Source organism: Telmatherina bonti (genome assembly GCF_933228915.1).
Source record: "Telmatherina bonti genome assembly, chromosome: 1".
NCBI lineage: Eukaryota > Metazoa > Chordata > Actinopteri > Atheriniformes > Telmatherinidae > Telmatherina > Telmatherina bonti.
This window is the reverse complement of record NC_136619.1, coordinates 34,525,356-34,542,266: the sequence shown is the minus strand read 5'-3', so window position 1 is coordinate 34,542,266 and position 16,911 is coordinate 34,525,356. Positions and strand designations below refer to the sequence as shown.

Below are 16,911 nucleotides of genomic sequence, written 5' to 3'. Positions count from 1 at the left end.
AGAATTTCTTTGGGGAAGGTCTGAATAACAATTTCCTTGAAGGATGCATTCCATAGACAAACAATAGATCTGCTAACACAAATTTCCTTCTATTCTAAAAATCTGCTCAGTTTCTCCTGTATTTTTATTTAACATCTTATTGTTTTTAAGGTACTTAATTAAATTATAAGAATGTGGGTAGCCTTTTCAAAAAACCCAACTTCAAATGCATATTTTAGCATTTTACAGTATCTGGTTTCCTTGCAGCAAATTCAGGTCACAACAAATTAGAGGAGAGACCATTTCCACACATGGATTGCAAACACCCTCAAATAAAAAAAAAAGTTACTTTACCCCTTATGCACTCAAAGATGCAGAAAATATAAACCTAATAGGATGCAAAGATGGTTATTATCTGGAATTAGGGTATGATGATGAATGCAACAAGAAGCCAATTGATGGCAAATCCACTGATCCATTTTCATTACCTGCTTATGGCAACGCAGGGTCATTGGGAGACTTGAGCCTATCTTAGTAATGACCAGTTGAGAGGCAGGGTACACCTTGATCAGGTTGCCAGTCCATCATAGGGCAGATGGAAGAACACTGAGCAGTTTCGCAGGGGAGGAAATAGACTAGATGTATTCCTGTTTGTATTCCCATCACAGAAGGAGGGGGAGGGGGGGGGGGCACAATTGGGCCGACAGCAGTGCTGAACCAAGTTTGTCTGGAAGACACAAGCGCCTTAGCAGCAGAGATGAAAAGCCAATTCATGTTGCCAATCGACCTAAAAAGATGGATGGAAACTGTTTACAATTGCAAAGGCATCGCAGCCCTTTGATGCCGATCAGAAGATGTTTGTGAATCCCGTCCAGTAAAAGAAAAGACTGAAATAACACAAATCCCAAAGAGTGCAAAAATCTCTGCAGATTTCACTTTGTGTGCCAAAGTGCAAAACTCAGATTGCAAAAACTTAATGGCATTATCTGTAATGAGTATCAGGCAATCCAATAACTCTTTCAGAGTTTTGACAGCTGGTTTAAGTCTGAGATACTGAATGGAAATGATTACAATGTTAGCCTGGACCAGGCGGCTTACATCAATGAAATCATCACCATAGATTGTTTATATACACTTTGTATCATGACAAAGTATTTTTGAATTGGAAACATCTTATGCAATTGGTGCCATTTGTGTTTAATGTACCAGGTTGCAAAATATACTAAGATTTTCACATACTGATCCCAGTCAAACTGATTTTCCAACATGATGCTGACATTGTAAAAAGAGAGCATAAACTTATTTCTGCTGGGTTTACCAAACTTTGGACTATGAAACACTATTTCAAAGCAGAACTATTCCATTATTTTACAAGAATTTATAAAAGATGTGTACAATTGCTGAGAAAGTACATGACACCCAACCTCTATTTCTTCTAGACAATAAGCCAACTAGCAGAACAACTCCACAATACAAGAAGGAAACATGAGAATTAGATTGCAAACAGAATAAACAATATGACTGCACTGATAATATCACATGCATAAACTTTCCAAAAAATGTCTTTGCATTTTTCATGTTATTTTCCAAAAAAGTTGTTTTATTATTATCTGAATATATCAGTTAATGAACATAATTATTTTATTGTACATTGAAGGCTTTTGCAGAAAATAATTTAAATAATTACAAGTAAAAATGATAGTCATTTCCCAACGCTGGCAAATACATGCTGGATGAAACAGAAACAGAAGGAGGCAGCAGGTCGTGAGGACATGAACATAAAGTCTGTTCAGGGTTAATAATTTACTATGAGGAAACTTCAACACAGTCACATTTATTTATCTACCAATAAAAAAGAAACTAGTGAACCATTAACTACAAGCTACTGTCAGTTTAGGTAATCTTTGCCTCAAAGACAATCTCATCCAGTCTTCTATTAAGATCATTATGTTAACAGGATTTGATGTGAAAATGAAAATAAAAGTACATGCATCCACAAATACTTAGCGAGAAAGATTGTTTTGACACAAAATAAAAAGGAAATAAGATTTGAACAGTATTTGGAGACTTCTAAAATCATTAACCTTAGTCAGACCATTTCCAAGACCTGCAATCAGTCTCCTTGTTTAAACAAGTAAATCCTTTAGCTGTTCGTGATATTCACAGAAAAGGAGATGAAGTCGTTATGTCCAGTTTCACCCAGCTACATTCTACCTTGAGCTTCTCTAAAAAGCATTTTTCCATCGATCTGAAAAGATCTGAAAGAGGCACAGCTGCATAAACAATTCTCCCAAGTCTTTAGAGGATTCTGAAATATTAACAAAAGAGCTTGAAGGTACATCATTTTGCAGCAGCAGCTATGGCAGCAGAGGGAAAATGTGTTTGAGTTCTCCTATAAATCACACAATACAGCAACAACATTGCACATCCAGGACTGGCTTGTCCCCCAGGCAACCTGACAGCAAAATCCTGTCTTTACAGATGGCGTTTGGAGACGGTCTGGATGAATGTGTTTGTGTGTGAGAATGGTTTTGTGCCTGTAATTTTATTTTATGAACAAAAAATATCCTGATCAACAACCGTGCTTAGCATTATTATGCTTTCACGTGTCTTTGTGTCTGAGCATAAAAATGCAAAGGAGGATGCGGATAGAAAAAAGAAAGCAAAAACTGAAACCCTTGGCTGGCTTCGGTTAATTTAAACCACTCCATTTCCCCCTGACATGAAAGAAGAAGAACTTACAGATCTTGTGCTTCCCCTTCATGGGGAATTTCACTAGCAGCTCCTGGGGGTTAGTGCAGATGAAGACGAATGGAGAGGCAGACTCTTCACAGGTATCAGGGAACTGCAGGGAGGGATGATGAAAAGAACAGTTTAGCCTCATCTTACACACAACTAGCACGTCCACATATTGTACACAGAAAATATGTTAAGGCTCAGGACGGTGGCGCGATCATGAATCATTCAGCGAGTGTCTGTTTATACGCCTACATCTTGCTGGATGTCTTTCATGCCTGATGTAATACTACATGCCTGACAGCAACTGATAGTTATGAGTCTCACTGGGTCTTATGCTTTATAATTGCACAACCAATGATGTAGTTGCTAATGAGGGCAGCTGCAGCGCTTGTGAGCTTTAAAGATGACACAAAATATATAACTAGCAGCATCAAATTCTGACATGACGAAAGGCTTTTTCAGATGTACCGTATTTTCATGACCATAAGGCGCACATAAAAGTCTTAGATTTTCTTCTAAATGTGCGGCGCGCCCTATAGTGCAGTGCGCCCTTTGTGTGCGTGTTGTTGTAATCGGATGTAGTAGAGAACACCATGAGAACGTTAAAGGGTGAAGCATGGGCGTTGATCGCATATAAAAGAACAGGTATGTGCGTTATGCAGAACGCCTTTTTCTAACAACCCTGAAAATGGCAAAAAGACACGCTTATGAAGCACAGTTTAAACTGAAGGCCATCAACTACGCCAAGCAACATGGAAATCGAGCAGCCGAGAGAGAATTTAAGATTAATGAATCGATGGTTCGCAAGTGGAGGAAGATGGAAAACGAGCTCCGACAGGTAAAGAAGACGCAGCTGAGTTTCCGTGGACATAAGGCAAGGTGGCCCGAGTTGGAGGACAGACGCTTGGGCTAACGTGTCTGCTGGCATTGTTGTCTGCAATTTCGCAAAAGCCAGCATCATTTCCAAGGAGCCGCACGGCACGGAAAGTGGCTCTGACAATGAAGAAAGTGAAGCTCGCATGTTTGCTGGAGATTTAGCGCAGCTGTTCAATTCAGAAACCGAGGATCAGGACTTTGATGGGTTTGACTGATGACGATTACCGGTAAAAAAATGTGAGTACTAAACTCAGTTTTGGTCCCGGTCTATTTTTAAATACACACACTTGAGTGCTTGTTTTATCCGTGTGTTTTACCATCCCCGCGCCTATTGATGATTGATTGATGATTAAAAAATGTTAGTACTTTGTAATCAATACTTAAATAAAGCACAACCAAACTCGGTTTTGCTCCCGCTCTATTTTTTAAAAAGGCATACTTGTATGCTTGTGTGCATTGAGAATGTTAAAGGGGGAAGTGTGGGCGTGGATTGTACCGGTATATAAAACCTGCGCCCTATGGTCAGGTGCGCCTTATGTATGTGTTAAATACAGAAAGGGCGCACATAACTGAGACTGCGCCTTTTAGTACAGTGCACCTTATGGTCGTGAAAATACGGTAGTTGTGTGTTTTCAAACTGTTCAATGTACTGTAGGCTTCTGAATCGCATTAGAAGAACTGGTTAGGTTCATATGTGTTATATTTATGATCATCTATTCATTACATGTAAAACAACCTACTTCAAAAGACTCCCAAATATATCATAACCATACGTAAAACGTGATAGAAACACACCACAGCTGTAACATATTTATGCGAACACCATATAACATCCCATCTAGCATTCCTGTGAAGGAGAGGGTGTTTTACAGCTCATAATTGACAGCAGCCTAAAGCATGCAGAGGTCTCGAGACAAGAGAAAACCTCTCTATCCTTGTGTTATTGATTGGTCTCTCAGGTGAGAGTAGGGAATTGACTGACACAGTGACAAAGGAGTCATCTTTCCCATCACTGGCAGCTAGCGGCTCTCAGCTCATCCAATTTCCTCCAGTGCTATCAGATAGTGCCCATGATTGCATCTAGCCGGCCAGGAAGCGGCTCTTTTCATGACAGCATGGCCCCCCCGCCTCCTCCATCCCCACCTCTTATTCACAGCCGCTTTATCTCCCTCAAAGGAGCACTGAAGGTTGAGACAAATTTGTGGCTTTTAAAAGAAATCAACAGAGTCTGTAACCCATCCGTAGGCTTGCCGACAAACTGGGAAATGATGAAGGAGAGGCTTATTTCTGATCAAAATCCATGTCGACTTCAGTCTTGTACGCCAGCGAGTGATAAAATATGGAGACCCTCACAGAGTCATTAGGCATTGTTGGAGATCCTTTGGCAAACAGTGATAGAAATTAAATTGGAAACTTTCCTGACTGTCCTTGAACAAGATTATCAGGCGGAGTTGAAGAATGTGAAGAATCTGAGCCCAATGTGAGAATTTTAAGAAGTCAGACTGATAGTAGAGTATAAACAATTAGTGTGTTATTCCTTTCAACCTTCACCATTACCTGTTGGGCTACCAGCTAAATATAGCTTATGCTAAGAAGTAAGCCCTCACAAATTATGATTAAAACCTGTAAATCCATCAGCTACATTTATTTATTAAGAAAAATAACACAAGTCACAGCTGTAAGTGACTAAATCTGTAAATCTTTGCTTTCAAAGACCTTCATGTCCAACAGTAACTGCAACACATCAGTCTGCACAGAACAGCTTCAACTTGCAGAAGTTAATGGGTTTTCTAATGAACAGCTCATTTAAAAAGCACTCACAATGCCTCTGTGGGACTTTCCACAGTATTAGCTATTCCTCTTTAATCATTCCTCATGTGCTAAGGGGTCATTGTTTTGCAGTGTAGCTAACTTTTACACAAAATTGGCGAGTTAATTTTACATTTGCAGGTATAATTTAGAATTCATTGTCTCATTGATGGTAATCCATCATTGCACAGATGGATCAAAACATGCCAAAACAATGTGCCTACCACGATCAAGTTTTGAGAATGTCGGTGAAGTTTTGATGCAGTTTCTTTTCCCAAAAACTGTAAAACTCTTCTCTGTAATCTTTAGCAAACCGCAGAGAAGAGTCTGTGTCCTTGCAACTCTGCCAGATACAACGTTGTTAATTAGAGTTCTCCTGATAGTACAATGTCAGGTCAATGTGAGAGGCATTAAATGGTTCAGAAGGTATCTCTGGTTTCCTTGTGACCAAAAAATGAATTGTTATTGGATATTTGTAGGTAGTCTACTCACTGGGAAAGGCACTGCTATTTGGAAATTCCTACATTCCTGAATACTGCCAACCTAACATACACGCCAAGGCATTACAGCAGGGTTAAATGAAAGGAGAGACCTAGTTTGTGCTGTTTTGGCTTCAAAACAGCACAAAGAATATGCTATATATATGTAGTAAATAGGAAATAGCTCAAGCAAATTCTTGAGTCATTTGCAAAAAGACAAGAAATACAGAACATTGGGAAAAGGAGATTGTTTGTGTGAGTCTTACAAAACTAGAAGTCAACATTTGATTGGACTACATTTATTCTTCAACATAACTTGAACCCTCTTTGTTCATTGTATTTTCTTTAGATAATCTTCAGGAAAAGATCTCCGTGCTCATTGAAGCTCTCTTTTGCATGGTGATTGAGTTTTGGAGAGTTCTCTGTCAAGATGATCCCAAACAAATGTTCTATTTACACCATGATGCTGAGGCAGTAAAACGGAAAAGTTTTACTGTGTTCTGCCGTCTCGTTTGGGTGGATAAAATTGCAAAGGTTTGACGTCCTCCAGAGTGAAATTTTCCTGCAATGCAAGGTGAGTTCGGTCAGTGTATACTAGAATCTGAAACGGTGATGGGATTTATCACTTCCCAGAACTCTGATCTCACCTCCACAATGTTTATCCCTTTTTCCCTCCTTAAAAATGGTTTCTTGACAGCCGTCGTCCTTACAGACCATTTCTGTTGGGACTCCAGTAAACAGCAGTTGAAGGTTCAGATATGCCTCTCAGGCTCTATGTCAAGTCCTTGCTAGATTTCTTCTTATTCCTTAATAACATCACCCTGAGATGTTTCTGTGCTTAACATTGCTTTTTTGTTTTTAGGTCTGTAACTTCTTCATTTGTGTCCAACTTGTCCAATTCACTTCATTTTCACACTGTATGTACACCATACCGCAATATGTCAACCTCTTTAGCTAAAAGCTCTTTGAAAATCACCTTTTGGATGCAAAAATACTATTTTATCTGTCGAAATGGATTTTATTTGGCAACTTTCAGATGCAAGTGAGGAAATTACAACAGATGATGTGTCTTATTAATAGTTGAGATCATTTTGAAGCTCTCTCTCATGCAGGCAAAACTGGTTCATTTACCAAATTAAATGCCTTTTTTATTTTTGAACGATTCAGAGGTCAGTGTTGAGTGTTTATGGATAAAAAAAAAAAACAACAATAATAACATTGCTCGTGTTCTGAATTGAAAATGCTTTATTTTTTAATTAGCAAGCAATAAGGCTGATAATGTTGACATGAAAATTCATCAACGCAAAATGTAATTGTCGATGCGTCGCGTTATAACGTGCCCTTAATAGCTTTGCTAGTAAAACACTGCACCAGGCAACTTAACGCCATTTACCAACCACAACTTTTCAGACAGTATGAGAACTCTAAACACCAAGCAAATGACGCAAAGCACAACAGGAAGTGCTGGGGGCAGTATTGTCATTTTGTTCAGCGTCTTTGCTTAAACAACGAAGAACAAACTGATGGCGGTGCAACCTATTTCCAAAGTTTGGGGATATTTCACGCTGAGCAAAGGGTCAAACACGTGAAATGTGTAGTCTGCCAAGTAGAGTTGGCATACCACGGCAGCACGACAGTCATGCATGAGCATCTGAGACAAAAGCACCTGGAGTCATGGTTTCCAGCATTCCGGATGGCAAAGTTAGCATTACCGAGTAATGATGTGCTGTTGTTACCTCCGCCAAAGAGGTTATGTTTTTACTGGTGTTTATTTGTTTGTTCATATTCAAGATAACTCAAATTTTCACGAATTGTTGGAAATGTGAAAAGGAAGAGGTGATATAGTTTTGGTGGTGACACGGATCACCGTTTGGATTCAGGAATTTTTTAAACGGTTTGGCCCTTGTTTACCTACGAAACAGGATTTTCAAGATGTAAATAATCATTTCAATGCAATTCTACGAAAATTAAGATGTTAAAATATTTTATTTAATTTGTGTTGCTTTTGAGGTAAATTCTGTATAGCTTGGATATGACACTATAGCTAAGTTTGAATGTTTCAAAATAAATAATCGTTAGTTGCAGCCGTAACAGGCAAAGTCCAAATAAAAACTTTGCCAAACGTTCTGGAAGCCAATGGCGACCCATTGCTTCAGACCAATTTTAAAAAATTACAATCCGACTCCTTGAAAACAAATGATAGGGACATAATAGCACATTTCTTCCATGTTGGATTACAGTATAGATGTTTATCATCTTTGCCATTTTTTAAAAACAGCTTACTTATAACCACACCCTCTCCATATACTCATATTTAATTTATGTTATTCATAAATATCAAGCATGCATATTATGGGCCACATTAAGAATTTAACATAAGCCCTAATTTCATGTCGTCTAATTCCGTGCTCATGCATACATCTCTAGCGAAGGAAGGCAAGCTTGCGTTGCACTCAAAATAAGTTTGAAAATCCATTAACTCCTGTGGGAACACAAAAAACAAATCCTCTTCCTTGCTATCATAACATTTTAACACACCACTCAGTCTCTCACACACAACCCAGATGAGAAATATCACGCAAGCCTGCTGCTGTGTGTGTAAATGTGCTGTGTAACTGTCTGAGTGAAGGCTCAAAGAACATTAATATAAAAAGATACCAGACGGTAGGAAGCTGCTTAAACAGCTTGACAATTTCACATATTTCATATCTTAAAAGAGCTTATATTGGTGTATAGTGTGGATGGTTGAGAGTGCATTAAAAATGCTCTTCAATCACCATGATAACTTTTTTACGGCCTATGAACATCTAAAGTGAGTGTTGGACAAATAAAAATCTATTGCGCTAAAAATCGGTCAGAAGAGGCGATTTAAACTGCTAATAAGTGATTTTTAAAAAGGAGCAAATCAATAGGAGGTCTTAGCGAAAAGATCAGGATTATTTGACATGAATACCGAAAAAGAATCTCTCTACACAAGATGGCTGTGTTGTTAGTGGTTCTCAAGGAAACAAAATGGTGGTGGTCTTCCTGAATTCACATGAAACAGGCATAGCTGCAACCAGAGCTCGAGTGTGCTCATGTGAGACCCCGCCAGTTGCCTGCTCTTTCATCCTCCATTAGCTAATTAGCATTTAAAGCTGTTGAATGTGCTGCTTTGCCTCGCTACCTCCCCCCCACCTAATTGTTTCCATTCCCCGTTAATCAAAAGGCCACAAAACATTGTGGTTGTGTGACAAAGAGGTTTTCTAAAGCCCTCCATATTCATCAGGAAGGATCTAATGTAGTCAGAGTGGACTTGTTTACAAAATGCGATTCAATTTGAGCTTGTTATGAAACACAGGTGTTGAATTAAGAAATTGTTTAGTTAATTTATATAAAAACACAGAGGGTGAGAATAACTCATGTGAATCACAATGGCACACAAGTGGTCAGTGTGGCAGCTTGTTGGTGTGGTCAGTCAGGGTTATAGCCCTGGGGCATTCTGGGTAATGGGACTAATATGTTGAAGATAGGGAAAGATTGGAGTCAGCTGCAATTAAAAAAGAAAAAAAAACTAGTGTTTGGTTGTGTATTGTAAATTCCCCCAATTCTCCTTCTCCTTGAAGTCAGACAACTGTGAGATAAAAAGTTTGTATTCGCTCATTAACATCTGCCACATTTGCCTCCCGTTCAGCACAAAAATGTATGCCTGCTGCATGGCTGGCTTCCAAACCGCTTTCAGAGAGTAGCTACACATAACCTTAACCTTGCCAGTCTGCCAGCTGATGATAAATGTAGTCATCATTCATGCGTTTTTACAGAAGTGTATTTTCACATTTGTTTTAGTTTGACATTTTGGGAAATGTACTCATTAGCTTTCTTGCCAGGAGGCAGATCGAAGAATAATACCTCTGCCACATCTGTTAGGTAAATTTAAAGCTTCTGACAGAAGCAAATTAGCTTAGCTTAAAGAATGGAAACAAGGGGAATCAGCTCCCTCTGGTATCTCTAAAGGACAATTCATAATCTCTGTATGGCTGGGAAGGTTTCTGTCTGCCCACAAAATGTCCACAAGGAACAGAAATAAAGTGCAAACAGTATGCACAAGTCTCCAGAACGCACAGAAAGGATGCTTAATGCCCGATTCATGCAGATGTACTCAGGACAGAAATAGACATGTTTGAAAGACTTCTACAAAGCAGACCAATGTGTATCCTTGAATACTATGTATAGTGCGTAGTCGTTCCCATTTGCAAATGCAGAAACCATTAGCTGGCCTTGCTTCAGATTTACAGTATAGTCATCGGATTAGCCTTTGCATTAAATAGCTAACCTGTAAATGATAATTTACAAAACCTGAGGTTTTTCCTTTTATCATGTAGTGGCTACGCTAAAGACAGCTCAGTAGCTATTTTTCTGCTCACAAACGGTCAGGAAATTTTGTGTTTCATCAGGTTTTTCTGTTAAAACATCAGTGAAAGTACTTATGCTGCAAAGGTTCAGAAACACGCACAGAAGTGGAATGTGTTACAGCAGGTAAGGTGCTGTAAATAAGGAGTAGAAACTTTTAACAAGAGCCCAACTGAATAAAGTCAGAGTAATAAATAAATAACATAGAAAGGAAGAAATTCATTCAGTCTTTTCAAAGACTGCCAATTCAATAAACTGCCCACTATTAAATTTGCTGAGATGGAGCCAGAGGGGATTTAAGAATAACTAACTGTAATAATATGAAATTCATAAGTTCATTGGAAAAAGTAAAAAAAAAAGGGGCGACAGGGTACAGGCTGCTGGAAGGATGCCTTTGGCTATGAAAATAATGGCTAAGAGGGCAGGAAGGGGGAGGAGTGACCTACCTGGTCTTTTTACAATGATGAAATATGAACTGAGGTTTCTACTTTGTCAGCTGTGTTTCCTCAGCACATCGTCTGCATTCAATATAATGTATCAAATATACATGCAGCATTAAGCCCAAATGCCATCAGCTAAGATGTGTCGAAAACAACATTCATCTTCATAAAAAGAATCAGGCAAACTAGAAGCCAGATTTGCCAGCGAGAACACAAACCTGTGAGTCCAAGCTCGTCACGAAAAAGCACAACAAGCCAACACCGTTCCCTTATTTCTCTCTGTACAATCTCTCTCTCTCTCTCTCTCTGTGGTGCTTTTTTCTGCTACTGTCGGCAATTAAGAGCAGCAGAGACAAGTAATCTCCTTCTGGGCGACGGGGCCAGACCAGAACAGGCATGCGAAGTGGGATGTGCAGTCAGGTTGGGGGTTGGGGGACTGTGAATCTGGCCCCAACCTCAGCCCCATAGCCAGGCCCTGCTTGGCTGCACTCAATCTCAGCCCAATAAAAAGCCCTTCATTGGCAGAGTGCAACTGAGCCAGACGGGCTGGGAGCATGTGGCTTTTAAAAATGAGGAGGGTGGAATGGGGGGGTACAGAGAAGGAGAGCCAGAGAGACAGAGATGAGGAGAACTACAGAGAAAAAATGAGGAATACAATTCAGCATGAAAGATGGATAATAAGAGTCGAAGGTGAGGGAGAGACATGGAGGGACAGAGATTTTGACAGATAGGGAACTACATAAAACCGACTGTGTCTTCCCACAGAGGACACTTTAGAAATGCTGCCTCGCCAGCTTTGTCAAGGCTGGTTTCACCCTGGGAATAGAGAAACAGATGTGCTGTCTATGAGCTATAGGCTACAAGAAGGAGGTGAAGGAGTGCTGCTAGGAAATGTATGCAACAGTAATTGTTCACCAATTGTTCTTTAATTTATCGTGTTCCCCAAACAAAACAACTCTGTTTCTGGCATTCATTAACCCTCAACCACACACAGCTGCCCCAAGGAAACTTGTACTGTAACTGATTTGGTGTATTATTTGTTTTTCCATGTCCAACACAGGAAGTGAGAAAACATGCAGCACAGACGTGCAAAGACAGAAAACTGTGCTCATATTACGAGACAAAAAAAAACTTGCATACTTGCTGTAAATTATAAGCGTTTACACAGTTTCCCCTCAGGGTTGATCTATATATAATCCACTCAGGCAATTACAGAAAAATTCTGACTGTCCTCAGAGAAAATGTTTCTTCAATAAAAATATCAAATTTTTGATAATTTTTAAATTTTTGAAGTAAAGAGTTTAAATTTACACTGAAATGTTCAAATTCATTCAAAGAAATCCATAATAAGTAATGTTTCATTTGTCGGCGATCACTTCAAGGTCTTTATAATTCAGATTAGACTTTATTTCCTTATTAAGTGTTGTGTCGACCAACTGACTGCAGACTGTGGTGTTACTTTTATCATGTGGCTCCAGTACTGGTTACTTTCCAAAAACCTTCCACTCAAGCGTTACCGACATACCGCATATCATCGCTAATAAATCTTGCTCTCTTATCAGCGATGGCTTCTTTACAAGCTTCTGGCAACAATCTTGGGGATGAGAGTGGTGAAAAACAGTCAGGCAGAAGAGACTGTTCCATTGACCGAGCTCAACAAATTTCTGTCGTCTCCACAGCTGTAGGAACAGGTGAGTCTTCTGATTATAGTGATGGTTTATAGTGATGGTTTTTATCAAGCACCTGCCTTGTCTTTGTTGGCACGGTTGCCAATTGAAGTAAAAATACACACAATTCTTCTCAGAGTCTCATATTCTTATTGTGATGATTATTTCATGAGTATAACTTTGCTGACTTGTGTTATCCTTCATGCTAATCCTTTAATTTAATATAATTAATGCTAATCTGTTATTTTAATTTAATGAATGTGGCATAAACAAACAGCTTATGCACAGGTAATTTTAAGATTATTTAAAGATCTGTTGCGGACCATTAAATGGAAATGTAAAGATGTAACGATGACTTAGAATATTTTAATCTTCTAACACTTAGCGAAGAAACTTTACAGTAGTTGTATTTAAAGAAAATGACTTTCAAGAAGCTGAATCCGGGTAACTTTCCATTTTCATCCTCTCTGTTCTAACTGCTGCTTTTGACACCTCATAAAACAACTTGTTTTCCAAATATTGGTATAAATAATACACCACTAGCTTGGTTTTCATCATACCTCCCTGTTTGCTTTCAAAAATGTGCTTTCACAACTCTACAGTCACCAGGGGTGTTCTCCAAGGCACTGTCCTCGGACATTTCTTCTTCTTAATTTATCTAATTGCCCTTGATACTACTTTTAAGAAGTAGTATCAAGGACAAGGAGTAGAATATCAATTTTAAGGAGTAGAATATCAATTTTAAGGAGTAGAATATCAATTTTCACTGCTATAGGTATGACACAAATCTATTTCTCCACTTCACTCCATACTTCTTTCCTGTTTTCTTAGCAGAAATGAATGCAAGACTTAGTATTTTGTCAAACTCAGCAGTGACCAAAACCAAGTTTTCATCTGATCGCTTCCAAATCCACTCAAACAAAATCCCCATATTTCCCAATTAACATTGATAACTTTGTAGTTCTTTATTTGTTTCAGAGGGAGTTTGGGTGTTACTGTAGATGAAACGCATCAATGGCCAGCTTGTTTTCATTCACATAAATTTGATTTTTTTTTTTGTTTATTTCTTACTCCCAAAAAGTCTGTTATTCTCATTGACACTCTACACATTTCTTGCCTTAACATTAAATCTTTTTCTACTTTTAAAGGATGTCTTAAAAGCAACCTCTTTGACTGGCTTATGAAGCATGATGTCATAGTTTCCTGGTTCTGTTGAATCTGATTTGCTGTTTGAGCAACACTTTTGTTTCAATACAATAAATCTGTAATTAAATTCACCTGCTATTATCTGATGACTTTGGTCTTTTATTTGGATATTTCATTTTCTACATTTACATGGGAGTTTTAATTCCTGTTTAATTCCAATAAAATTTAATTCTGCTTTAAACTGATGGAAAATGACCATGAAAACACTGAATTCCTAATGCAAATTTCTATTAAGAATTAAACTTAATTCCGATGTAAGTGGCTGATTAATTTGCATTTTAATTCTGAAGTATTTAATTCCTCTGTCATGTAAACCTTGATTCTGCTCTAAGTTAATTCCGGTCGTTCTGCACATGCTCGTTACCTTGTCCTGTCCCGATGATGCACGTTGTTTTGCCTCCCGTGTTTGTGGTCTATCTTTCTTCTCTTTTTCAGTTGCTGTGAAGTAGTAAGCTCGAAGGTATGGTATGCTCGCAGTATGCTTGTATTGAGCTGGTAATTCAAGTTAATAATAAAAATAGTGGCAAAATTGGCACTTTTTATGTAGTTTTTACAAGTTATGACTGAAAAGACCAGAAGCAGGGAGTCAACTTTGTTTATTTCCGGTACACGTCATATGTCATGTGCGCCCTCTGTCGAATCAGAATCCTTCCCAACCCGCCGCTGTAAAAAGGAATGAAATGAGGACGTGTTTCATGAAAACCTCCATTTGGAATGATTATTTTCATGTAAACTCGTAGGAGAATATGTTAATTCCGAATAATTTAATTCCGAATTATTAATTCTGTATTAAAAAGCATCATGGAACCAAACCCATTGTCAAATAACTGGATCTTCTCTTTTATTTCATCTATCAATATGTTGTATATATGCAAATATTTATCTGTAAATAATTGTTGCTTAATTGTTTTTTGTTTATAGGTCTGTTTTATTTTTTTTAGTGTAAGGTGTCTGTGAGTGTTGTGAATGGCACCCAAAAATAATATGTATTATTATTACTATTGACTGAACACCAATAAAGGGCCAAAAAAAAAAAAATTCAACAAAGTTTTAAGTAATGCTTTTGTGATGTGGGTGGTGCGGACATCTCGGAATCTATATAAATTATAGACATATTAAACATTAAGCATAAAAAAGGTACAACCACAAAGGGCAGCATTATAGAGAAGTCTTGGCATTAGACGGCTGTTTTTTGTAGATTATTTTTTAAGAGCACCAAACATCAAAGCATGGAGACATTCTTAACAGGTCAACATCCTTGTCTTAAGTACATTAATGCTCATGAACATTATTCACACATTTCTAATAGGAACTCTGCTTGTTTTATGATCTTCTCCCATCTGACTTTTGCTATCTATGCAAATAAACTGCATCTGCTTCATATTTCAAGCCCTGCGGCAATTCAGGAGAAATAATCTTTCGACGTCACATTTGATGTGAAACATGAGTGTTGAGTTTTATTAAGAGAAACCCAAAAAGAAGAAAGTGTCCTTATCTGACTGAATGAACCAGTGAGTGAGAACAGTGCTTCTTTGGCATGAAAACTGAGAATCAGTTTCAAAAACATCAGAATCGATGGCATCTGTGCTAGAGATGCGCACGACTGATCAGCCAGGCAATTAGTTGAAACAGCACACAAAGCCAACAGCTTTGGTAAAAGTCAGCGGTTTAATGTTTGGATGAGAGTTATGTCTCATTGTGCAGAGACATGCTATTGTTTAAAAGAACAGCATGGCCCCTTTAAGCTTGAGATGGAGAGGAGGAGAGCGCAAGAGAGCACATCAGCTGGTTTGGCGCCGGTCCGAATCACAGCGGGGGGATGTCGGAGCTGAGACAGTTAGATTTGAAAAACTTCCCGGTAAGCTGTGAACATTTTGCTACAAGCTTTAGCAATAAACACCACACAGCTCTTCTAGTTATAGCAGAGTCCTGGATCTGTTTCCCTTAAGCTAGCTGCAGCTTCACCCAGGAGTAATCACCTTGCTTTCGCCTCCAGAAAGCAGAAGCAGGAAAGTTTATCAGCGGCCTCTGAGTTTTTACAGACAGTGGAGACAACAAACCAGAGCAGCATGGTTATTAAAACCTCACAAAGATGTTGCTTCAGGAGCAAAAAAACTAGATGCTGCTGTTGTTGCGATGCCTGGGACAGCAGCCGCCCCATAAATACAGTCAACCCAAGTTCATTCCTGGCATCTTTCTGACCCACTTTCTCATCTACCTGCATTTACCTACCTTCTTATTAGCTGTAAGAATTACATTTGGAGACCATATTCTTTCATTTCATTACTGATGACATCATGGCTTTTGAATGACATAACTTCCAAATTCACCCTAATTTGTTCCTATTAATTCCTCTTTCAGCTGCTGGCAAATGTGCGGCTTTAGCTAAAGATTATATATGTGAGCAGAAAAGTGAATTTAGAAAGGCTTGCACGAAATAAGATGCTCAGAACAGCGGTTTCTTTTTATATAAGAAGGGCTAAAATCATTTAAAATTTAAATATCTGTTGAGTATTTTATTCATATTATCTGAATGGAGTTGATGACAGGAAAGCCAAAGTTTATTTGGTTTAAGATTGTGAGCCATTATGCTGATGCTAAAAACGTTTCTTTCTCTCAAAGTAAATTGTATCAAGAATCAATACAGAAATCATTAAAAAACTGGACTGCTGAGCAGAATTCATAATGACACTGGTACCAATATACTTGTGTCGTAGTGTTTAAGGCCCTTATTTTCTCTTTTCTTTTAAAGTCTGTTTTTAAGCAGCACGCCGCTGTAATGCTCTTAATGTTTTCCTGAACATCAAATATGCAATACAGATAAACTCGACCTGCCTGATACAACAGCAATGGTGGTACATGCTTTCATACCTTTAAAGATGCTCACATGTAATCAACCGTCACCATTCAAAAGACCTCAGACCTCTCTGGTAGTAAACTTTCGAACGCTTATTTAGAAACCATCTAGTAATTTCAAAGTTCTCGCCATTGCCTTCTACAGAGCACAGATGAATTTGCTCTGCAAAGTCACAACTTGACAATATCTGAGAGTTGCATCTACATATTATGTAAACCTATGTGCATGGTTTGATACACAATTTACACAGGACTACTGTATTTGTTAACTGGTTCATTCATGCAAACAAAGAGGCTGATTGACGAAGTATCAGGGGTTCAAGTAAACAACTAAATGCAAAGAGGATCTCTACTGGACAATGGCAAGCGGCCAAATTACATCATGCATTTAAATGCTGCCTGCGGTCTAATTGATCTCAGTTGTCAGTCTTTTAAACTGTCAGCAGAAACACAGAGCATCAGCATCAGCCA

General features: G+C 38.4%; 1 protein-coding gene across 1 annotated transcript in view; it reads right to left on the bottom strand.

The window, feature by feature from the left end:
- Positions 1-16,911, bottom strand: part of trip4 (thyroid hormone receptor interactor 4) — a 116,621-nt gene that overhangs the window by 64,013 nt on the left and 35,697 nt on the right. The window contains exon 12 of the mRNA XM_079241422.1: positions 2,722-2,824. Within this exon, the coding sequence (XP_079097548.1) occupies positions 2,722-2,824 (103 nt within the window). The remainder of the gene's footprint in view (positions 1-2,721; positions 2,825-16,911) is intronic.